This window comes from Salmo salar, chromosome ssa22 (genome assembly GCF_905237065.1).
Source record: "Salmo salar chromosome ssa22, Ssal_v3.1, whole genome shotgun sequence".
In the NCBI taxonomy this organism is placed as follows: Eukaryota; Metazoa; Chordata; class Actinopteri; order Salmoniformes; family Salmonidae; genus Salmo; species Salmo salar.
The window spans coordinates 59,942,073-59,968,313 of NC_059463.1; the positions used below are offsets into that span (position 1 = coordinate 59,942,073).

Sequence of the window (26,241 nt, forward strand, 5' to 3'; positions counted from 1 at the left end):
AGAGCGAGAGACCGAGAGAGAGAGAGAGAGCGAGAGACCGAGAGAGAGAGAGAGAGCGAGAGACCGAGAGACCGAGAGAGAGACAGAGAGAGCGAGAGAGACAGAGAGAGCGAGAGAGACAGAGAGAGCGAGAGAGAGACAGAGAGCGAGAGAGAGACAGAGAGAGCGAGAGAGAGACAGAGAGAGCGAGAGAGAGACAGAGAGAGCGAGAGAGAGACAGAGAGAGCGAGAGAGAGACAGAGAGAGCGAGAGAGAGACAGAGAGAGCGAGAGAGAGACAGAGAGAGCGAGAGAGAGACAGAGAGAGCGAGAGAGAGACAGAGAGAGCGAGAGAGAGACAGAGAGAGAGCGAGCGAGCGAGAGAGAGACAGAGAGAGAGCGAGAGCGAGAGAGAGCGAGAGCGAGAGAGAGCGAGAGAGAGAGAGAGCGAGAGAGAGAGCGAGCGAGAGAGAGAGAGACCGAGAGAGAGACCGAGAGAGCGAGCGAGAGACCGAGAGAGAGAGAGAGCGAGAGAGAGCGAGAGAGAGAGAGAGCGAGAGAGAGAGAGAGAGAGAGAGAGAGCGAGAGAGAGAGAGAGCGAGAGAGAGAGAGAGCGAGAGAGAGAGAGAGCGAGAGAGAGAGCGACCGAGAGAGAGAGACCGAGAGAGAGAGACCGAGAGAGAGAGACCGAGAGAGAGAGACCGAGAGAGAGAGAGCGAGAGAGAGAGCGAGAGAGAGAGAGAGAGAGAGAGAGACCGAGAGAGAGACCGAGAGAGAGAGAGCGAGAGAGAGAGAGCGAGAGAGAGAGAGAGCGAGAGAGAGACCGAGAGAGAGAGACCGAGAGAGAGAGAGCGAGAGAGAGAGAGCGAGAGAGAGAGAGCGAGAGAGAGAGCGAGAGAGAGACCGAGAGAGAGAGAGACCGAGAGAGAGACCGAGAGAGAGACCGAGAGAGAGAGCGAGAGAGAGAGAGAGCGAGAGAGCGAGAGAGAGAGAGAGAGAGAGAGAGAGAGAGAGAGAGAGAGAGAGAGAGAGAGAGAGACCGAGAGAGAGAGACCGAGAGAGAGAGAGCGAGAGAGAGAGAGCGAGAGAGAGAGAGCGAGAGAGAGAGAGCGAGAGAGAGAGAGCGAGAGAGAGAGTGAGCGAGAGCGAGACCGAGAGACCGAGAGAGAGAGAGCGAGAGAGAGAGAGCGAGAGAGAGAGAGCGAGAGAGAGAGCGAGGCCCGAGAGAGAATAACAGCACCACAGTCCCTCCCTCCCTCTGCTCTCCTCTTTCTCTTTCTGAATTGGAACAACAGTCAAACAGCTGCTAGACAGGAAGGAAAAACCTGGAAAGATCTAGAAGCCATTTAAGGACAGAGAGATAGAAAGAAAAAATGAAAATACATATATTCTTGTTGTTGTATTGACCTACATTATCATATCACTGATACAGATTATATGTATAATCATTCAAAACTGATGAGTAATAATTACAGTAATAGGAATATAATAAATTATATTTTGATATAATTCTGTACCATAACATACCAAACTGCAACCTAAGTAACCTAGAATAAGCAACACCGATGATATGGCCTCACCTAGCGATCATAAGATGAACGCACAAACTAGGGGTTGGAACCGTTACAGGGAACAGAACAGAAAACCCGGAAAATAACAAAATTGTACAAGGAAGAGTAACGAAACCTAAAACGAAAGTGATCCATACTGTTCCGGGAACAGAAACTTTTTTATTTATTTTTTTAAAACACGGGAACCGGTTAATAACGTTCATTTACGTTCGAGACATTTTTTGTTTTTCTAGTCCCACAACAAAACGCCCTCACTCTTTCACGCAGAAATGTATTCCAGTGCCTGCCCCTCCCCCTAAGCTAACATTTGGAATTGTTTTAAGATGAGCGGGGTGGTGGCACTGGAATCCTCATCTCTCCCAAGTGGACATTCTCTCTTTCTCCCCTGACCCATCTGTCTATCTCCTCATTTGAATTCCATGCTGTCACAGTTACCAGCCCTTTCAAGCTTAACATCCTTATCATTTATCGCCCTCCAGGTTCCCTTGGAGAGTTCATCAATGAGCTTGACGCCTTGATAAGTTCCTTTCCTGAGGATGGCTCACCTCTCACAGTTCTGGGTGACTTTAACCTCCCCACGTCTACCTTCGACTCATTCCTCTCTGCCTCCTTCTTTCCACTCCTCTCCTCTTTCGACCTCACCCTCGACCTCATCCTCGTTTGCTAAGTCAAACGACACTGCTGGTCCTGCTCACACTGCCCTACCCTGTGCTTTGACCTCTTTCTCCCCTCTCTCTCCAGATGAAATCTCGCGTCTTGTGACGGCCGGCCGCCCAACAACCTGCCCACTTGACCCTATCCCCTCCTCTCTTCTCCAGACCTTTCCGGAGACGTTCTCCCCTACCTCACCTCGCTCATCAACTCATCCTTGACCGCTGGCTACGTCCCTTCCGTCTTCAAGAGAGCGAGAGTTGCACCCCTTCTGAAAAAACCTACACTCGATCCCTCCAATGTCAACAACTACAGACCAGTATCCCTTCTTTCCTTTCTCTCCAAAACTCTTGAACGTGCCGTCCTTGGCCAGCTCTCTTGCTATCTCTCTCAGAATGACCTTCTTGATCCTAATCAGTCAGGTTTCAAGACTGGGCATTCAACTGAGACTGCTCTTCTCTGTGTCACGGAGGCTCTCCGCACTGCTAAAGCTAACTCTCTCTCCTCTGCTCTCATCCTTCTAGACCTATCTGCTGCCTTTGATACCGTGAACCATCAGATCCTCCTCTCCACCCTCTCCGAGCTGGGCATCTCCGGCGCCGCCCACGCTTGGATTGCGTCCTACCTGACAGGTCGCTCCTACCAGGTGGTGTGGCGAGAATCTGTCTCCGCACCACGTGCTCTCACCACTGGTGTCCCCCAGGGCTCTGTTCTTGGCCCACTCCTATTCTCGCTATACACCAAGTCACTTGGCTCTGTCATATCCTCACATGGTCTCTCATATCATTGCTATGCAGATGACACACAATTAATCTTCTCCTTTCCCCCTTCTGACAACCAGGTGGCGAATCGCATCTCTGCATGTCTGGCAGACATATCAGTGTGGATGACGGATCACCACCTCAAGCTGAACCTCGGCAAGACGGAGCTGCTCTTCCTCCCGGGGAAGGACTGCCCGTTCCATGATCTCGCCATCACGGTTGACAACTCCCTTGTGTCCTCCTCCCAGAGTGCTAAGAGCCTTGGCGTGACCCTGGACAACACCCTGTCGTTCTCCACCAACATCAAGGCGGTGACCCGATCCTGTAGGTTCATGCTCTACAACATTCGCAGAGTACCATTAAACCCCTACAACTCATCCAGAACGCCGCAGCCCGTCTGGTGTTCAACCTTCCCAAGTTCTCTCACGTCACCCCGCTCCTCCGCTCTCTCCACTGGCTTCCAGTCGAAGCTCGCATCCGCTACAAGACCATGGTGCTTGCCTACGGAGCTGTGAGGGGAACGGCACCTCCGTACCTTCAGGCTCTGATCAGGCCCTACACCCAAACAAGGGCACTCCGTTCATCCACCTCTGGCCTGCTCGCCTCCCTACCTCTGAGGAAGCACAGTTCCCGCTCAGCCCAGTCAAAACTGTTCGCTGCTCTGGCACCCCAATGGTGGAACAAGCTCCCTCACGACGCCAGGACAGCGGAGTCAATCACCACCTTCCGGAGACACCTGAAACCCCACCTCTTCAAGGAATACCTGGGATAGGATAAAGTAATCCTTCTAACCCCCCCCCCTTAAAAGATTTAGATGCACTATTGTAAAGTGGTTGTTCCACTGGATATTATAAGGTGAATGCACCAATTTGTAAGTCGCTCTGGATAAGAGCGTCTGCTAAATGACTTAAATGTAAATGTAATGATGCTATTTGATTTATAATTTTAGGAACTCTTTAGCTATTATTTGTTTTAAAATATCAAATTATTTGATAAAATATTGAATTTGACCTTTATTACTATAGTCCATAGAAAGGCATTGAATAAACACATTAATAAATGGCAAAAAAAAGACTAGTCAAAAAATAAATCATAAGGAATACGATTTTAAAGTGTCTGTCCTAGTAGATACCCTTATTTACATAAGTATTCAGACCCTTTGCTATGAAACTCAATATTGAGCTCAGGTGCATCCTGTTTCCATTGATCATCCTTGAGATGTTTCTACAACTTGATTGGAGTCCACCTGTGGTAAATTCAATTGATTGGACATGATTTGGAAAGGCACACACCTGTCTATATAAGGTCCCACAATTGACAGTGCATGTCAGAGCAAAAACCAAGCCATGAGGTCGAAGGAATTGTCCGTAGAGCTCAGAGACAGGATTGTGTCGAGGCACAGATCTGGGGAAGAGTACAAAAACATATCTGCAGCATTGAACGTCCCCAATAACACAGTGGTTTCCATCATTGTTAAATGGAAGAAGTTTGGAACCACAAAGACTCTTCCTAGAGCTGGCCGCCCGGCCAAACTGAGCAATCTGGGGAAAAGGGCATTGGTCAGGGATGTGACCAAGAATCCGATGGTCACTCTGACAGAGCTCCAGGGTTCCTTTGGAGATGGGAGAACCTTCCAGAAGGGCAACCATCTCTGCAGCACCTCACCAATCAGGCCGTTATGGCCCAGCCAGACAGAAGCCACTCCTCATAAAAAAGGCACCAAAGCATGAAGAAAAGGGTCTGAATAATTATGTAAATGTAATATTTCCGGTTTTATTTTTTACAAATTAGCAACATTTTCTAAAAAAAACTGTTTTTGCCTTCTCATTATGAGGTATTGTGTGTAGATTGATAAGAAATAAAAAAAAAATATTTAATCCATTTTAGAATAAGGCTGTAACGTAAGAAAATGTGGAAAAAGTGAAGGGGGTCTGAATACTTTCCCGAATACAGACTTTTGGTGAGAATACTTGTAGTTCGGTCACCTTTCACAGCATACGCGGAAGGCTGACATAATCCACCACTGATGCAGAAGGCCTATGATATATATGAAATCCGATATCTCTAGCTTAAACTGACAGATTCATACTATAGGCCTAGGGACAATAAAAGGCCCCTCTAAAATGTACAATTTTGTCACGTCTCAAGTTGAGGACCCGTGCCATTGGCATGCTGATTTCAACCGGTCTAAATGTCCATTGCTCGTGTTTTTTGGCCCAAGCAAGTATCTTCTTCTTATTGGTGTCCTTTAGCAGTGGTTTCTTTGCAGCAATACGACCATGAAGGCCTGATTCACGTAGTCTTCTCTGAACAGTTGATGTTTAGATGTGTCTGTTACTTTGAACTCTGTGAAGCATTTATTTGGGCTGCAATCTGAGGTGCAATTTACTCTAATGAACTTATCCTCTGCAGCACACTCTGGGTCTTCCTTTCCTGTTGCGGTCCTCATGAGAGCCAGTTTCATCATAGCGCTTGATGTTTTTTTGCGACTGCACTTGAAGAAACTTTAAGTTATTGAAATTTTCCAGATTTTTGGTTCCAACCGCCATGTCTTTGTGAGACGAAGCTGGTTGAGAGAACGCCAAGAGTGTGCAAAGCTGTCTTCAAGGCAAAGGGTGGCTACTTTGATGAATCTAAAATACATTTTGATTTGTATAAGACTTTTTTGCTTACTACATGATTCCATACGTGTTAGTTCAATAGTTTAGATATGTCGCGCTGTATGAGGCAAATGGTGGTTGTACCAGACACTGACTGATTTTCTGATCATTCTTTCTTTTTTTTTTAAGGTAGCTATGGCCAACAGATGCACTGAATTCAGTGAAATACATAGTTTAGGGCCTAATGAATTTAATTCAATTGACTGATTTCCTTATATGAAATGTAAACTCAGAAAAAATCTTTGACATTGTTGCATGTTGCGTTTATATTTTTTGTTTAGTGTAGTAGTTAGTGCTTACAGACAAGCGGCTACTGTGATATTTATAGTCAATTTGAGCGGCGGACCCAGAATGTTCCATTTTCCAACAGCAACAAAGGGTAAGGCAAGGATGTCATGTGAATTGAACAGCAGGAATCTCTTTCACCATTCTGCTACTCAAGACTCTCCATCTCTCGTAGCGGGAACAAAGACAGAGATTAGAATATAGATCTGTGTCTTTACACTACACAGTAATCTCTCCTGGACCTAGTTTGTGACGTTAAAGTAGTGTTAAGAGGCCCAAAGCAAAGACTTGAATCTCAAATGTGCAACCAGAGGGAAAAAAACAACAACTCTAGACCACCTTTACTCCACACACAGAGACGCATACAAAGCTCTACCTCGCCCTCCATTTGGCAAATCTGACCACAATTCTATCCTCCTGATTCCTGCTTACAAGCTAAAATGAAAGCAGGAAGTACCAGTGACTCGGTCAATAGAAAGTGGACAGATGAAGCAGATGCTAAACTACAGGACTGTTTTGCTATCACAGACTGGAATATGTTCCAGGATTTTTCAGATGGCATTGAGGAGTACACCACATCAGTCATTGGCTTCGTCAATAAGTGCATCGATGACGTTGTCCCCGCAGTGACCGTACGTACATACCCCAACCAGAAGCCATGGATTACAGGCAACATCCGCACTGAGCTAAAGGCTAGAACTGCCGCTTTCAAGGAGCGGGACTCTAACCCGGAAGCTTATAAGAAATCCCGCTATGCCCTCCCACGAACCATCAAACAGGCAAAGCATCGATACAGGACTAAGATCGAATCGTACTACACCGGCTCAACACTCATCAGATGTGGCAGGGCTTGCAAACCATTAACCTGTTAGGGCTAGGGGGCAGTATTGACACGGCTGGATAAAAAAACATACCCGATTTAATCTGGTTACCACTCCTACCCAGTAACTAGAATATGCATATACTTATTACATATGGATAGAAAACACCCTAAATTTTCTAAAACTGTTTGAATGGTGTCTGTGAGTATAACAGAACTCATTTGGCAGGCAAAACCCTGAGACATTTTCTGACAGGAAGTGGATACCTGATGTGTTGTATTACCTTTAAACCTATCCCATTGAAAAACACAGGGGCTGAGGAATATTTTGGCACTTCCTATTGCTTCCACTAGATGTCACCAGCCTTTACAAAGTGTTTTGAGTCTTCTGGAGGGAGATCTGACCGAACAAGAGCCATGGAACGATGATGGCCCATTAGACACCTGGCGCGCGAGTTCATGTTGGGTACCCTCGTTCCAATACGTTATAAAAGAGTATGCATTCGTCCACCTTGAATATTATTCATGTTCTGGTTAAAAAGGCCCTAATGATTTATGCTATACAACGTTTGACATGTTTGAACGAACGTAAATATATTTTTTCCCCTCGTTCATGACGAGAAGTCCGGCTGGCTTAGATCATGTGCTAACAAGACGGAGATTTTTGGACATAAATGATGAGCTTTTTTGAACAAAACTACATTCGTTATGGACCTGTGATACCTGGAAGTGACATCTGATGAAGAGAATCAAAGGTAATGGATTATTTACATAGTATTTTCGATTTTAAATCTCCCCAACATGACGTCTAGTCTGTATCGCAATGCGTATTTTTCTGGGCGCAGTGCTCAGATTATTGCAAAGTGTGATTTCCCAGTAAGGTTATTTTTAAATCTGGCAAGTTGATTGCGTTCAAGAGATGTAAATCTATAATTCTTTAAATGACAATATAATATTTTACCAATGTTTTCTAATTTTAATTATTTAATTTGTGACGCTGACTTGACTGCCGGTTATTGGAGGGAAACGATTTCCTCAACATCAATGCCATAGTAAAACGCTGTTTTTGGATATAAATATGAACTTGATAGAACAAAAAATGCATGCATTGTCTAACATAATGTCCTAGGAGTGTCATCTGATGGAGATTGTAAAAGGTTAGTGCATCATTTTAGCTGGTTTTATGGTTTTGGTGACCCTGTCTTTGAATTGACAAAACATTACACACAACTCTTGTAAATGTACTGTCCTAACATACTCTAAATTTATGCTTTCGCCGTAAAACCTTTTTGAAATCGTAAAACGTGGTTAGATTAAGGAGATGTTTATCTTTCAAAGGGTGTAAAATAGTTGTATGTTTGAAAAATTTGAATTTTGACATTTATTTGGATTCAAATTTGCCGCTCTTGAAATGCACCTGCTGTTGATGGAGTGCACCACGGGTGGCACGCTAGCGTCCCACCTAGCCCATAGAGGTTAAAGACTACAAAAGGAAGCACAGCCGAGAGCTGCCCAGCGACACGAGCCTACCAGACGAGCTAAACTACTTCTATGCTTTTTTTCCGAGGCAAATAACACTGAAACATGCATGAGAGCACCAGCTGTTCCGGAAGACTGTGTGATCATGCTCTCCGCAGCCGATGTGAGTAAGACCTTTAGAGAGGTCAACAATCACAAGGGCCAGACAGATTACCAGGATGTGTACTGCGAAGATGCGCTGACCAACGGGCAAGTGTCTTCACTGACATTTTCAACATCTCCCTGTCCGAGTCTGTAATACCAACATGATTTAAGCAGACCACCATAGTCCCTGTGCCCAAGAACACTAAGGCAACCTACCTAAATGACTACCGACACATAGCACTATTGTGAGGAGATTTTCCTGTTGCCCTGTTACCTGATGGTGCTACATGACAGAGACCCCTCAGCATGTTACATGACATAGAGACCCCTCAGAGAGGAAGGAGGAGAGGAGGGGATGAGAGGAGAGGGGGAAGCTAGAAGGTAGAGAGAGGGATAGAGGGATAGAGGGAAGGAAGGAAGGAAGGAAGGAAGGAAGGAAGGAAGGAAGGAAGGAAGGAAGGAAGGAAGGAAGGAAGGAAGGAAGGAAGGAAGGAAGGAAGGAAGGAAGGAAGGAAGGAAGGAAGGAAGGAAGGAAGGAAGGAAGGAAGGAAGGAAGGAAGGAAGGAAGGGAGAAGCTTATATTCTTGGTGACAAACACACATGACATTCTCATTAGTATTCATATATATATTTATTTAGAGTACCTCTATTTACTTTGTTTCGCAATTCATGTATGAGTAGTACCTACAGGCCCTACTCATACATTCAAGTAGAGCAGCAACCCTAGCTCACTGATGCACTCCCTGAAGCACCAAGGCTACACTGCTACCTCTGCATCCATCTACTCTCAGATGTAGCTGCTGTAGTCTTCAGGTGCTGATTTTTGAAATTATTATTTTTTATTTTTTACCTTTATTTAACTAGTCAAATCAGTTAAGAACAAATTCTTATTTACACTGACGGCCTACCGGGGAACAGTGGGTTAACTGCCTTTGTTCAGGTGCAGAAGGACAGATTTTTCTTTAAACTTGTCAGCTCGGGGATTGGATCAAGTAAACCTTTCGGTTAGTGGCCCAACGCTCTAACCACTAGGCTACCTGCCGCCCCTGATTGAGATGAAGAAGTATCAACCATCAGGAGAACTACATCGGAGTCCCCAATGACTCCCTATTCCCTATATTCCTGCACAACTTTTCATCAGAGCCCTATGGATAATAGGACGTCATTTGGGATGCAGTCCTAGCTTAGGCCCTGGAACCAATTACATCCTGTCACAGAGTCATCCCGGGAACATTCCCCCCCAGAAAATAATCGGAGGGACATTCCAGACATTCCGTGGTGTTATATGGTAGTTTACCTGCCTATGGAGCAAGGAGTTCCTGGAGTCTCCGGCAAAAGCTGCTCCACCTCCTCCTCCTGCAGCTGCTCCTCCTCCTCCTGCTCCTGCTCCTCCAAGGTCGACGCAGGTCGCTGTCTGCTGCAGTCGTAGAACTTCTCCATAGTCAGCTGTTTTAAAATTAGTCTTCCACACCATAACCTGTGTTGGGTAGAATACCGGAGCTGAGTACAACATGTCTATGATGGGCGGAGAGGATTGTTGACTAATTAGAAAGCACCTTAAACAATAAATAATATAAAATACCTTCTCAGTCTCTCTCAAAACAGACACTCATTGCTCAATGAACAGGGTAATGGGCTTTGAAACTACTCAGAAAAGTTCTTCCATTGCGTTCTTCCCTGTCTATCTTAACAAGCCGTCGGTGAGTATGGTTACATGCACACAATACAATGTGATTATTGTGGATAGTCAGATTAATATAATAGTTTGATTAAAATGTTTACGTGCTTTGTAAGAAGAACGGTTTCTCCTAATAATCCTGTTTCCATGGACACGATTGGGACTCTGATAAATGCAGAAAAAAATAAATAAAAATAAATAAAAATCGCCAAATCAAATCAAAACGTTCTACCACAGCAACCATGTTAATTTTGGGAGGCATTTTCAGACATTTAAAGTTTGAATGTGAAAACTACTTCTAAGACGCCTATGTTCCAAACTCACTTCACCGGCACCGAAGAGGGAGGCTCGCTCGCAGATCAAATACACCGCTGAAACGCCGATTAAAAAGGTGTTTGCATGTCCTAATAATTAGAAATATTACTCTGAAAAACTAGGTGTTTTAAATTGGCGTATACTTATTTTGATTTTGACTTTAGGCTGATTAAGACAAGCAGTGAGAGGTCGTTACTATTGTATAATCTGCCTACTGTCCATCATCAGTTTAATTTCTAATTATTACTGTACAGTCGTGGCCAAAAGTTTTGAGAATGACACAAATATTAAAATGTTCACAAAGTCTGCTGCCTCCGTTTGTATGATGACAATTTGCATGTACTCCAGAATGTTATGAAGAGTGATCAGATGAATTGCAATTAATTGCAAAGTCCCTCTTTGCCATGCAAATGAACTGAATCCCCCCCAAAAAAAACATTTCCACTGCATTTCAGCCCTGCCATAAAAGGACCAGCTGACATGTCAGTGATTCTCTCATTAACACAGGTGTGAGTGTTGACGAGGACAAGGCTGGAGATCACTCTGTCATGCTGATTGAGTTCGAATAACGGACTGGAAGCTTCAAAAGGAGAGTGGTGCTTGGAATCATAGTTCTTCCTCTGTCAACCATGGTTACCTGCAAGGAAACACGTGCCGTCATCATTGCTTTGCACAAAAAGGGCTTCACAGGCAAGGATATTGCTGCCAGTAAGATTGCACCTAAATCAACCATTTATCGGATCATCAAGAACTTCAAGGAGAGCGGTTCAATTGTTGTGAAGAAGGCTTCAGGGCGCCCAAGAATGTCCCGCCAGCGCCAGGACCGTCTCCTAAAGTTGATTCAGCTGCGGGATCAGGGCACCACCAGTACAGAGCTTGCTCAGGAATGGCAGCAGGCAGGTGTGAGTGCTTCTGCATGCACAGTGAGTCAAAGACTTTTGGAGGATGGCCTGGTGTCAAGAAGGGCAGCAAAGAAGCCACTTTTCTCCAGGAAAAACATCAGGGACAGACTGATATTCTGTAAAAGGTACAGGGACTGGACTGCTGAGGACTGGGGTAAAGTCATTTTCTCTGATGAATCCCCCTTTCCGATTGTTTGGGGCATCCGGAAAAAAGCTTGTCCGGAGAAGACAAGGTGAGCGCTACCATCAGTCCTGTGTCATGCCAACAGTAAAGCATCCTGAGACCATTCATGTGTGGGTTTGCTTCTCAGCCAAGGGAGTGGGCTCACTCACAATTTTGCCTAAGAACACAGCCATGAATAAAGAATTGTACCAACTTCTCCCAACCATCCAGGAACAGTTTGGTGACGAACAATGCCTTTTCCAGCATGATGGCGCACCTTGCCATAAGGAAAAAGTGATAACTAAGTGGCTCGGGGAACAGAATATCGATATTTTGGGTCCATGGCCAGGAAACTCCCCAGACCTTAATCCCATTGAGAACTTGTGGTCAATCCTCAAGAGGCGGGTGGACAAACAAAAACCCACAAATTCTGACAAATTCCAAGCATTGATTATGCAAGAATGGGCTGCCATCAGTCAGGATGTGGCCCAGAAGTTAATTGACAGCATGCCAGGGCGGATTGCAGAGGTCTTGAAAAAGATGGGTCAACACTTCAAATATTGACTCTTTGCATCAACTTCATGTAATTGTCAATAAAAGCCTTTGACACTTATGAAATGCTTGTAATTATACTTCAGTATTGCATAGTAACATCTGACAAAAATATCTAAAGACACTGAAGCAGCAAATTTAGTGAAAATTTATATTTGTGTCATTCTCAAAGCTTTCGGCCACGACTCTACATGTAAAAAGTACTGAATTTGTGTGAGGGAGTATTCCAGGAGAGATGTGTGTATCAGGGTGTGTGTGTGTGTGTGTGTGTGTGTGTGTGTGTGTGTGTGTGTGTGTGTGTGTGTGTGTGTGTGTACAGTGCATTCGGAAAATATTCAGAATACACATTTTGTTAAGTTACAGCCTTATTCTAAAATGGATCGAATTTTTTAAATTGTTTTGTGCATTTGTATAAAATTAAAAAAAATGAAATATCACATTTACATAAGTATTTAGACCCTTTATTCAGTACTTTTTAGAAGCACCTTTGGCAGCGATTACAGCCTCAAATCTTCTTGGGTACGATAGCAAATTTCAATTTACAAAAAAAATAAAATAAAAAAAACCTTTGTATTTTGAGCTTCTAGTCATCAAATCTATGCAGCCTACTCAATCACTTTTTAAATCTACTGTTTACAGGCCTCCTGGGCCATATAAAGCGTTTCTCACTGTGTTCTCTGAATTCCTATCGGACCTTGTAGTTATGGCAGATAATATTCTAATTTTTGGCGACTTTAATATTCACATGGAAAAGTCCACAGACCCACTCCAAAAGGCTTTCGGAGCCATCATCGACTCAGTGGGTTTTGTCCAACATGTCTCCGGACCTACTCACTGCCACAGTCATACTCTGGACCTAGTTTTGTCCCGTGGAATAAATGTTGTGGATCTTAATGTTTTTCCTCATAATCCTGAACTATCGAACCTGCATTTTATTACGTTTGCAATCGCAACAAATAATCTGCTCAGACCCCAACCAAGGATCATGAAAAGTCGTGCTATAAATTCTCGGACAACCAAAAGATTCCTAGATGCCCTTCCAGACTCCCTCTGCCTACACAAGGACGTCAGAGTACAAAAATCAGTTAACCACCTAACTGAAGAACTCAATTTAACCTTGCGCAATACCCTAGATGCAGTCGCACCCCTAAAAACATTTGTCATAAGAAACTACCTCCCTGGTATACAGAAAATACACGAGCTCTGAAGCAAGCTTCCAGAAAATTGGAACGGAAATGGTGCCACACCAAACTGGAAGTCTTCCGACTAGCTTGGAAAGACAGTACCGTGCAGTATCAAAGAGCCCTCACTGCTGCTCGATCATCCAATTTTTCCAACTTAATTGAGGAAAATAAGAACAATCCAAAATGTATTTTTGATACTGTCGCAAAGCTAACTAAAAAGCAGCATTCCCCAAGAGAGGATGGCTTTCACTTCAGCAGTAACAAATTCATGAACTTCTTTGAGGAAAAGATCATGATCATTAGAAAGCAAATTACGAGCTCCTCTTTAAATCTGCGTATTCCTCCAAAGCTCCGTTGTCCTGAGTCTACACAACTCTGCCAGGACCTAGGATCAAGGGAGACACTAAGGTTTTTTAATACTATATCTCTTGACACATTGATGAAAATAATCATGGCCTCTAAACCGTCAAGCTGCATACTGGACCCTATTCCAACTAAACTACTGAAGGAGCTGCTTCCTGTGCTTGGCCCTCCTATGTTGAACATAATAAACAGCTCCCGAAACACCAGATGTGTACCAAACTCACTAAAAGTGGCAGTAATAAAGCCTCTCTTGAAAAAGCCAAACCTTGATCCAGAAAATATAAAAAACTAAAATCGGCCTATATCGAATCTCCCATTCCTCTGAAAAAAAAAGGAAAAAGCTGTTGCGCAGTAACTTACTTCCTTCCTGAAGACAAACAATGTATACGAAAAGCTTCAGTCTGGTTTTATACCCCCTCATAGTACTGAAACTGCACTTGCGAAGGTGGTAAATTACCTTTTAATGGCAACAGACCGAGGCTCTGCATCTGTCCTCGTGCTCCAAGACCAAGACATCGATCACCACATTCTTTTGGAGAGATTGGAAACCCAAATTGGTCTACACGGACAAGTTCTGGCCTGGTTTAGATCTTATCTGTCGGAAAGATATCAGTTTGTCTCTGTGAATGGTTTGTCCTCTGACAAATCAACTGTAAATTTCAGTGATCCTCAAGGCTACATTTTAGGACCACTATTGTTTTCGCTATATATATATATATATATATATATATATATATATATATATATATATATATATATATATATATATGTTTTACCTCTTGGTGATGTCATTCGGAAACATAATGTTAACTTTCACTGCTATGCAGATGACACACAGCTGTACATTTCGATGAAACATGGTGAAGCCCAAAAATTGCCCTCGCTGGAAGCCTGTGTTTCAGACATAAGGAAGTGGATGGCTGCAAATGTTCTACTTCTAAACTCAGACAAAACAGAGATGCTTGTTCAAGGTCCCAAGAAACAAAGAGATCTTCTGTTGAATCTGACAATTAATCGTGATGGTTGTACAGTCGTCTCAAATAAAACTGTGAAGGAGCTCCGCGTTACTCTGGACCCTGATCTCTCTTTTGACGAAGATATAAAGACTGTTTCAAGGACAGCTTTTTTCCATCTAAGTAACATTGCAAAAATAAGAAACTTTAGAAGAAGCTTTTGTTACTTCTAGGTTAGACTACTGCAATGCTCTACTTTCCGGCTACCCGGATAAAGCACTAAATAAACTTCAGTTAGTGCTAAACACGGCTGCTAGAATCTTGACTAGAACCCCCAAAAATTATCATATTACTCCAGTGCTAGCCTCCCTACACTGGCTTCCTGTTAAGGCAAGGGCTGATTTCAAGGTTTTACTGCTAACCTACAAAGGATTACATGGGCTTGCTCCTACCTATCTTTCAGATTTGGTCCTGTCGTACATACCTACACATACGCTACGGTCACAAGACGCAGGCCTCCTTACAATCCCTAGAATTTCTAAGCAGACAGCTCGAGGCAGGGCCTTCTCCTACAGAGCTCCATTTTTATGGAATGGTCTGCCTACCCATGTGAGAGACGCAGACTCAGTCTCAACCTTTAACCTGTTGGGGCTAGGGGGCAGTATTTGCACGGCTGGATAAAAAAATGTACCCGATTTAATCTGGTTACGAATCCTACCCAGTAACTAGAATATGCATATACTTATTATATATGGATAGAAAACACCCTAAAGTTTCTAAAACTGTTTGAATGGTGTCTGTGAGTATAACAGAACTCATTTGGCAGGCAAAACCCTGAGACATTTTCTGACAGGAAGTGGATACCTGATGTGTTGTATTACCTTTAAACCTATGCCATTGAAAAACACAGGGGCTGAGGAATATTTTGGCACTTCCTATTGCTTCCACTAGATGTCACCAGCCTTTATAAAGTGTTTTGAGTCTTCTGGAGGGAGATCTGACCGAACAAGAGCCATGGAACGATGATGGCCCATTAGACACCTGGCGCGCGAGTTCATGTTGGGTACCCTCGTTCCAATACGTTATAAAAGAGAATGCATTCGTCCACCTTGAATATTATTCATGTTCTGGTTAAAAAAGGCCCTAATGATTTATGCTATACAACGTTTGACATGTTTGAACGAACGTAAATATATTTTTTCCCCTCGTTCATGAAGTGAAGTCCGGCGGGCTTAGATCATGTGCTAACAAGACGGAGATTTTTGGACATAAATGATGAGCTTTTTTGAACAAAACTACATTCGTTATGGACCTGTGATACCTGGAAGTGACATCTGATGAAGAGAATCAAAGGTAATGGATTATTTACATAGTATTTTCGATTTTAGATCTCCCCAACATGGCGGCTAGTCTGTATCGCAACGCGTATTTTTCTGGGCGCAGTGCTCAGATTATTGCAAAGTGTGATTTCCCAGTAAGGTTATTTTTAAATCTGGCAAGTTGATTGCGTTCAAGAGATGTAAATCTATAATTCTTTAAATGACAATATAATATTTTACCAATGTTTTCTAATTTTAATTATTTAATTTGTGGTGCTGACTTGAATGCCGGTTATTGGAGGGAAACGATTTCCTGAACATCAACGCCACAGTAAAACGCTGTTTTTGGATATAAATATGAACTTGATAGAACTAAAAATGCATGCATTGTCTAACACAATGTCCTAGGAGTGTCATCTGTTGGAGATTGTAAAAGGTTAGTGCATAATTTTAGCTGATTTATGGTTTTGGTGACGCCTGTCTTTGAATTGGCACAACATTACACACAACTCTTGTAAATGTACTGTCCTAACATAATCTAAATTTATGCTTTCGCCGTAAAACCTTTTTGAAATCGTAAAACGTGGTTAGATTAAGGAGATGTTTATCTTTCAAAGGGTGTAAAATAGTTGTATGTTTGAAAAATTAGAATTTTGACATTTATTTGGATTCAAATTTGCCGCTCTTGAAATGCACCTGCTGTAGGTCCTATGATTGAGTGTTGTCTGGCCCAGGAGTGTGAAGGTGAACGGAAAGGCTCTGGAGCAAAGAACTGCCCTTGCTGTCTCTGCCTGGCCGGTTCACCTCTCTCCACTGGGATTCTCTGCCTCTAACCCTATTACAGGGGCTGAGTCACTGGCTTACTGGTGCTCTTCCATGCCGTCCCTAGGAGGGGTGCATCACTTGAGTGGGTTGAGTTACTGACATGATCTTCCTGTCCGGGTTGGCGCCCCCCCTTGGGTTGTGCCGTGCCGGAGATCTTTGTGGGCTATACTCGGCCTTGTCTCAGGATGGTAAGTTGGTGGTTGAAGGCATCCCTCTAGTGGTGTGGGGGCTGTGCTTTGGCAAAGTGGGTGGGGTTATATAGTGCCTGTTTGGCCCTGTCCGGGGGTATCGTCGGACGGGGCCACAGTGTCTTCCGACCACTCCTGTCTCAGCCGCCAGTATTTATGCTGCAGTAGTTTATGTGTCGGGGAGCTAGGGTCAGTCTGTTATATCTGGAGTATATGTCCTGTCTTATCCGGTGTCTTGTGTGAATTTAAGTATGCTCTCTCTCTTTCTCTCTCTCTCGGAGGACCTGAGCCCTAGGACCATGCCTCAGTACTACCTGGCCTGATGACTCCTTGCTGTCCCCAGTCCACCTGGCCGTGCTGCTGCTCCAGTTTCAACTGTTCTGCCTGCAGCTATGGAACCCTGACCTGTTCACCGGACGTGCTACCTGTCCCAGACCTGCTGTTTTCAACTCTCTAGAGACAGCAGGAGCGGTAGAGATACTCTGAAGATACCTCTCAAGATTGGTCTGGTTGGATGGGGAGGCTGCACAGCAGGCTACACAGCAGGCTACACAGATAAATTCAGGTCTCTTCAGAGATGCTTGATCTGGTTCAAGTGAAGAGTGCCTTACGTCTGGCCACTCTCATAAAGGCCAGATTGGTGGTGTGCTGCAGAGATGGTTGTCCTTCTGGAAGGTTTTTCCAATTTCCACAAAGGAACTCTGGAGCTGTCAGAACGACCATCGGGTTCTTGGTCACCTCCCTGACCAAGGCCCTTCTCCCCCGATTGATCTGTTTGGCCGGGCGGCCAGCTCTAGGAAGAGTCTTGGTGGATCCAAACAACTTCCATTTAAGAATGATGGAGGACACCGCGTTCTTGGGGACCTTCAATGCTGAAGAAATGTGTTGGTACCATTCCCCAGATCTGTGCCTTGACACAATCCTGTCTTGGAGCTCTACGGACAATTCCTTCGACCTCATGGCTTGGTTTTTGCTCTGACATGCAATGTCAACTGTATATAGACAGGTGTGTGCCTTTCCAAATCATGTTCAATCAATTGAAATTACCACAGGTGGACTCCAATCAAGTTGTAGAAACAGTTCGAGGATGATCAATGGAAACAGGATGCAGCTGAGCTGAATTTCGAGTCTCATAGCAAAGGGTCTGAATACTTATGTAAATAAGGTATTGTTTTTTTATACATTTTCAAAATGTCTACAAATCCGTTTTTGCTTTGTTGTTATGGAGTATTGTGTGTAGATTGATGAAATGTTTTATTTATTTAATCCATTATAGAATAAGGCATTTTAGAGTAAGTCTGTAACGTAACAAAATGTGGGAAAAAAGTAAAGGGGTCTAAATACTTTCCGAATTGTAACTGTAACAGCAGGTCACAGTCTCCATCACAGAAGAAGAAAAGAAAAAAAAAAAAAGAAAACAGGGGAAGAAGAGAGGAGGGAAGAAGAGAGGAGGGAAGAAGAGAGGAGGGAAGAAGAGAGGAGGGAAGAAGAGAGGAGCGCTTGAAGAGCGCTTGACGATTATATCATCAAATTTGTGAAAACGTCATTTAAGATGTACAGTTGAAGTCGGAAGTTTACATAGACTTAGGTTGGAGTCATTAAAACTTGTTTTTCAACCACTCCACAAATTTCTTGTTAACAAACTATAGTTTTGGCAAGTCGTTTAGGACATCGACTTTGTGTATGACAAGTCATTTTTCCAACAATTGTTTACAGACAGATTATTTCACTTATAATTCATTGTATCACAATTCCAGTGGGTTAGAAGTTTACATACACCAAGTTGACTGTGCCTTAAACAGCTTGGAAAATTCCAGAAAATGATATCATGGCTTTAGAAGCTTCTGATATGCTAATTGACATCATTTGAGTCAATTGGAGGTGTACCCGTGGATGTATTTCAAGGCCTACCTTCAAACTCAGTGCCTCTTTGCTTGACATCATGGGAAAAATCAAAAGAAATCAGCCAAGACCTCCACAATTGTAGACCTCTACAAGTCTGGTTCATCCTTGGGAGCAATTTCCAAAAACGCCTGAAGGTACCACGTTCATCAGTACAAACAAAAGTACACAAGTATAAACACCATGGGACCACGCAGCCATCATACCGCTCAGGATGGAGACGTGTTCTGTCTCCTAGAGATGAATGTACTTTGGTGCGAAAAGTGCAAATCAATCCCAGAACAACAGCAAAAGGACCTTGTGAAGATGCTGGAGGACACAGGTACAAAAGTATCTATATCCAAAAAAGCCAGACTACGGTTTGCAACTGCACATGGGACAAAGATCGTACTTTTTGGAGAAATGTCCTCTGGTCTGATGAAACAAAAATAGAACTGTTTGGCCATAATAACCATCATTATGGTTGGAGGAAAAAGGGGGAGGCTTGCAAGCCGAAGAACACCATCCCAACCGTGAAGCACGGGGGTGGAAGCATCATGTTGTGGGGGCGCTTTGCTGCAGGAGGGACTGGTGCACTTCACAAAATAGATGGCATCATGAGAAACGAAAATTATGTGGATATATTGAAACAACATCTCAAGACATCAGTCAGGAAGTTAAAGCTTGGTCGCAAATGGATCTTCCAAATAGACAATGACCCCAAGCACACTTCCAAAGTTGTGTCAAATGGGGAATCTGTCAGGAGGAATGGGCCAAAATTCACCCAACTTATTGTGGGAAGCTTGTGGAAGGCTACCTGAAACGTTTGACCCAAGTTAAACAATTTTAAAGGCAATGATACCAAATACTAATTGAGTGTATGTAAACTTCTGACTCACTGGCAATGTGATGAAAGAAATAAAAGCTGAAATAAATCATTCTCACTACTATTATTCTGACATTTCACTTTTTTTTAATAAAAAGTGCTGATCCTAACTGACCAAAGACAGGGAATTTCTACTAGGATTAAATGTCAGGAATTGTTAGCCAGTTAGCCAGTTAGACTGGGTGCTTGACTGCTATTGTTAGGATCAGAACGCTCGGATGAACCTAGTCCTCGGCTAGAGCGTCCAGCGTCCTCTCGGAATTTATGAAAAGGACAATCTGACAACGCTATGAGTTTACAAAACACCCAGAGTGCACTCTGGCACTCCAGATTAAAATGTACAAACACGCCGTAGTATAAACCAGCCTTTAGTCTTGAAATCGTTGGTTGTTTACTACACTACTCACTCTGTTTAGCACATGGCCTCACATGTGAACCCTTAATAAGATGGGTGGGACTAAGGTATAAGAGGGTGTAAACGATGCTGAATGGGTGTAGACAAAGAAGAGCTCTCCAGTAGGTACCAAAACATTCAAGGGCCATTTTCTCAAAAGTGAGGTCACAAGTTCATCAACTTTCAAAGCAGATTTACTTTCCCATTGTTCTTCAACTGTAGTGTATGATATACTATGTTGTAGCACCGAGTCTCTACTTTTATCCAATTAAATATATTTTTTTTTAATTCAAATTTTGCTACATACATTTTACATTTTAGTCATTTAGCAGACGCTCTTATCCAGAGCGACTTACAGTAGTGAATAAGACCGAATCGAGCCAGTCTGTAAAATATGACATTATATTCATGTTTGTGGATGAATTTACTTCTACCAGATGCCGTTTATAAAGTTGTTGAACTGAAGATCCACTGCACTACGTTTTCACCCATTAAACAACAGTTTAAAAAATGTTAACAAGAAAGAAAGTGTGCTACTTCCTGGAATACGACGTGTCACTTTCATGTCATATAGATGATGTGATTAAACCATTTTTTTTTTAGCTCAATCCCATGTAAACAGTCCTCCAGCCTCACCTGTTCATCAGATCCTCCTGAGGCAAAGTAGTCTCCGGTCCTGGAAAACATTACACATGCGACTGGGCCCTGGATACACACAATAATAAATAAAAAAAAGGCATGGCATAAGGCATACGTCATACACAGTTAATGTATATTCAAACAATAGGATTTACTAGGTCAGAGTGACACATAACAATAGAACGACATGAGAGAGAAGCAGGGAGAGAGAAACAGAGAAAGAGATGAGAGAGGAGAGAGAGATGAGAGATATTAGAGAGCGATACAGGGGGAGAGAGGTTAGTGAGATACAGAGAGAGAGAGATGAGATAAATATTAGAGAGCGAGAGAGAGAGAGAGAGAGAAAGAGATGAGAGGCGAGAGAGAGAGAGAGATATTAGAGAGCGATACAGAGGGAGAGAGGTTAGTGAGATACAGAGAGAGAGAGAGATGAGATAAATATTAGAGAGCGAGAGAGAGAGAGATGAGAGGCGAGAGAGAGAGATATTAGAGAGCGATACAGAGAGAAAGAGAGAGAGAGAGAGATGAAAGGAGAGAGAGATATTAGAGAGCGATACAGAGAGAAAGCGAGAGAGAGGTGAGAGAAAAAAAAGGGAGGGAGATAAATAATCAGACACAGGACATGAGGAACAGATGGTCTGATATCAAATCATCATCATGTGGTCTGCTCCCATCATCAGCGTTCTCTAGCCAGTCCAGTCTGCTGTGTGAGGCTAAGGCTGGCTGCAGTGTCTCTGTGTGTGTCTGTGTGTGTGTGTGTGTGTGTGTGTGTGTGTGTGTGTGTGTGTGTGTGTGTGTGTGTGTGTGTGTAGTGATCGCACAGTAGTCTCGTCTGGTAGTGTGAGTCATTACGATGAATCAGAGATCTGATAGACACACAGTCTTGTAACCTCCTGTCCTGGTTTACGAGCCAACCAGCCCCCCCTGGTTTACGAGCCAACCAGCCCCCCCTGGTTTACGACCCAACCAGCCCCCCCTGGTTTACGACCCAACCAGCCCCCCTGGTTTACGACCCAACCAGCCCCTCCTGGTTTACGACCCAACCAGCCCCTCCTGGTTTACGACCCAACCAGCCCCCCTGGTTTACGACCCAACCAGCCCCCCTGGTTTACGACCCAACCAGCCCCCCTGGTTTTACGACCCAACCAGCCCCTCCTGGTTTACGACCCAACCAGCCCCCCCTGGTTTACGACCCAACCAGCCCCTCCTGGTTTACGACCCAACCAGCCCCTCCTGGTTTACGACCCAACCAGCCCCTCCTGGTTTACGACCCAACCAGCCCCTCCTGGTTTTACGACCCAACCAGCCCCTCCTGGTTTACGACCCAACCAGCCCCTCCTGGTTTACGACCCAACCAGCCCCTCCTGGTTTACGACCCAACCAGCCCCTCCTGGTTTACGACCCAACCAGCCCCTCCTGGTTTACGACCCAACCAGCCCCTCCTGGTTTACGACCCAACCAGCCCCTCCTGGTTTACGACCCAACCAGCCCCTCCTGGTTTACGACCCAACCAGCCCCTCCTGGTTTACGACCCAACCAGCCCCTCCTGGTTTACGACCCAACCAGCCCCTCCTGGTTTACGAGACACCAGCCCCTCCTGGTTTACGAGACACCAGCCCCTCCTGGTTTACGAGACACCAGCCCCTCCTGGTTTACGAGACACCAGCCCCTCCTGGTTTACGAGACACCAGCCCCTCCTGGTTTACGAGACACCAGCCCCTCCTGGTTTACGAGACACCAGCTCCTCCTGGTTTACGACCCAACCAGCCCCTCCTGGTTTACGAGACACCAGCCCCTCCTGGTTTACGAGACACCAGCCCCTCCTGGTTTACGAGACACCAGCCCCTCCTGGTTTACGACCCAACCAGCCCCTCCTGGTTTACGAGACACCAGCCCCTCCTGGTTTACGAGACACCAGCCCCTCCTGGTTTACGAGACACCAGCCCCTCCTGGTTTACGAGACACCAGCCCCTCCTGGTTTACGAGACACCAGCCCCTCCTGGTTTACGAGACACCAGCCCCTCCTGGTTTACGAGACACCAGCTCTGGTCACTGTGCTGCTGTTTATACTTCTGAAATCCAGGAGCCTTTAAAGTTCTTTGGTAACAACCGCTGATGGCTTAAAAAGGGCTTTTTATAAATACTATGTGATTGACAACAGAGTTGCTATGAGCAGATGGTTGTAGATGGCTCTGTAGTCAATTAACACCACTTGGTCAGGTCAGCTCCAGAGTGTCTCAGCGGTCTAAGGCACTGCGTCTCAGTGCTAGAGGCGTCACTACAGACACACTGGTTCGATCACGGGCCGTATCACAACCGGACGTTTCTCAGGAGTCCCATAGGGCGGCGCACAATTGGCTCAACGTCGCCCGGGATATGGGAGGGTTCGGCCAGTGGTAGGCCATTTATCGTAAATAAGAATTTGTTCTTAACTGACTTGCCTAGTTAAAATAAAAATAAAATTCACATAAAAAGGTGGAACACACACACACACACACACACACACACAGAGCATCAGAATACACCATGTGGGTTGACAGACAGATATTTGAAGGTGAGAAGTCATCTTGACAACACCACCTACTTCCCCAGCACAAAGGAGTGCCTCTTCCAAAAACCTACTGCTAAAATAAAAAACACTTCTCTTTGAGGCTCATACAGCCACTTCCATTAAAATGAATTATAAAGGGGAGAAGAGAAGGAGAGAAAAATAACATATATGAAAGAGAGTAGAAAGAGAAGACATAACAGACATAACAGAGAGAGATAACTGACATAGAGAGAGAGAGAGAGAGAGAGAGAGAGAGAGAGAGAGAGAGAGAGAGAGAGAGAGATAACTGACAGAGCGAGAGAGAGAGAGAGAGAGAGATAACTGACAGAGCGAGAGAGAGAGAGAGAGAGAGAGAGATATAACTGACATAACAGAGAGAGAGAGATAACTGACATAACAGAGAGAGAAATAATAGACATCCAATGGCTTGCGAAAGTATTCACCCCCTTGGCATTTTTCCTATTTTGTTGCCTTACAACCTGGAATTAAAATACTTTTTGGGAGGGGGTTTGTATCATTTGATTTACACAACATGCCTACCACTTTGAAGATGCAAAATATGTTTTATTGTGAAACAAACCAGAAATAAGACAAAATAACTGCACATCTAGCCACTGGGATTTTTGCCCATTCTTCAAGGCAAAACTGCTCCAGCTCCTTCAAGTTGAATGGGTTCCGCTGGTGTAAAGCAATCTTTAAGTCATACCAGAGATTCTCAATTGGATTGAGGTCTGAGCTTTGACTAGGCCATTCCAAGACATTTAAATGTTTCCCCTTAAACCACTCGAGTGTTGCTTAAGCAGTATGCTTAGGGTCCCAGTCTCAAATCTCTGGAAGACAAACAGGTTTCCCTCAAGAATATCCCTGTATTTAGCGCCATCCATAATTCCTTCAATTCTGACCAGTTTCCCAGTCCCTGCCGATGAAAAACATCCCCACAGCATGATGCTGCCACCACTATGCTTCACTGTGGGGATGGTATTCTCGGGGTGATGGGAGGTGTTGGGTTTGCGCCAGATATAGCGTTTTCCTTGATGGCCAAACAGCTACATTTTAGTCTCATCTGACCAGAGTACCATCTTCCATATGTTTGGGGAGTCTCCCACATGCCTTTTGGTGAACACCAAACTTGTTTGCTTATTTCTTTCATTAAGCAATGGCTTTTTTCTGGCCACTCTTCCGTAAAGCCCAGCTCTGTGGAGTGTACGGCTTAAAGTGGTCCTATGGACAAATACTCCAATCTCCGCTGTGGAGCTTTGCAGCTCCTTCAGGGTTATTTCTTTGGCCTCTTTGTTGCCTCTCTGATTAATGTTCTCCTTGCCTGGTCTGTGAGTTTTGGTGAGTGACCCTCTCTTGGCAGGTTTGTTGTGGTGCCATATTCTTTCAATTTTTTAATAATGTATTTAATGGTGCTCTGTGAAATGTTCAAAATGTCTTTCTTTTTTTATAACCCAAACCTGATCTGTACTTCTCCACAACTTTGTCCCTGACCTGTTTGGAGAGCTCCTTGGTCTTCATGGTGCCCCTTGCTTGGTGGGGAGACAGATAACAGACATAAAATGACGCCGGAGAAGAAGGCAGACGTGTCCCCAACCGATTGTGTTTTTTTGTTCGTTTATTTGCGCTGTTTGTTGTCTTTTTTACTTATTTTGTACATAATGTTTTACGCCACCGTCTCTTATGACCGAAAATAACTTCTGGACATCAGCACTGCGCTTACTCACTACGGACTGGCAGAATCCATTTTTCCTTTAACGAGTCTTACGAACCCGACGCGAACAATATACTGCTTTCTCGGGAACAGGCCCAGATCCCCGTGATTTGCATGAAGAGGAGGCGGAGAAAAGGGGCCAGAGGGCGGGGCTGCCTTCTGAGAATTCGTAGGCGATCGAATAAACACCCACTTCCTTCCATTCTGCTAGCAAACGTGCAATCTTTGGAGAATACAATAGATGACCTACAGGGAAGATCAAACTACCAACTGGACAAAACTGTAATATCTTATGCTTCACGGAGTCGTGGCTGAACGACGACACTATCAACATACAGCTGGCTGGTTATACGATGTCCCGGCAGGATAGAACAGCGGTGTCTGGTAAGACAAGGGACGGCGGACTATGTATTTTTGTAAATAACAGCTGATGCACGATATCTAAGGAAGTCTCAGGCTATTGCTCGCCTGAGGTAGAGTATCTCATGATAAGCTGTAGACCACACTATCTACCTAGAGAGTCTGAATTTTTCGTAGCTGTTTAGCTGTTTACATACCATCACAGACAGAGTCTGGCACTAAGACAGCATTGAACAAGCTGTATTCCGCCATAAGCAAACAAGAAAACGCTCACCCAGAGGCGGCGCTCCTAGTAGCCGGGGACTTTAATGCAGGGAAACTTAAATCCGTTTTATCAAATTTCTATCAGCATGTTAACCTGTTAGGGCTAGGGGGCAGTATTGACACGGCCGGATAAAAAACGTACCCGATTTAATCTGGTTACTACTCCTGCCCAGTAACTAGAATATGCATATAATTATTGGCTTTGGATAGAAAACACCCTAAAGTTTCTAAAACTGTTTGAATGGTGTCTGTGAGTATAACAGAACTCATATGGCAGGCCAAAACCTGAGAAGATTCCATGCAGGAAGTGGCCTGTCTGACAAGTTGTGTTTCATCTTGGCTCTTTTTATTGAAGACTGAGGATCTTTGCTATAACGTGACACTTCCTACGGCTCCCATAGGCTCTCAGAGCCCGGGAAAAAGCTGAACGATATCGAGGCAGCCTCTGGCTGAAACACATTATCGCGTTTGGCAAGTGACCGATCAGAGTACTATGGGCTTAGGCGCGTGCCCGAGTCGACCCCATGCTTTATTTTCTTTCGTCTGTTTACCTAAACGCAGATTCACGGTCGGAATATTATCGCTTTTTTATGAGTAAAATGGCATAAAAATTGATTTTAAACAGCGGTTGACATGCTTCGAAGTACGGTAATGGAATATTTAGACATTTTTTGTCACGAATTGCGCCATGCTTGTCACCCTTATTTACCCTTTCGGATAGTGTCTTGAACGCACAAACAAAACGCCGTTATTTGGATATAACA

The 26,241-nt window shown here is 44.2% G+C and overlaps 1 protein-coding gene across 2 annotated transcripts in view; it reads right to left on the reverse strand.

Annotated features, from left to right (window-relative positions):
* The window catches only part of poc1a (POC1 centriolar protein A), a 117,176-nt gene that overhangs the window by 67,335 nt on the left and 23,600 nt on the right, over positions 1-26,241 (reverse strand). For both annotated transcript variants that reach the window (XM_045705647.1, XM_045705648.1), the window contains exons 8-9: positions 20,589-20,657; positions 9,647-9,826 (exon numbers count right to left, since the gene is read on the reverse strand). In XM_045705647.1, coding sequence (XP_045561603.1) covers positions 9,647-9,826; positions 20,589-20,657 — 249 coding nt within the window. The remainder of the gene's footprint in view (positions 1-9,646; positions 9,827-20,588; positions 20,658-26,241) is intronic.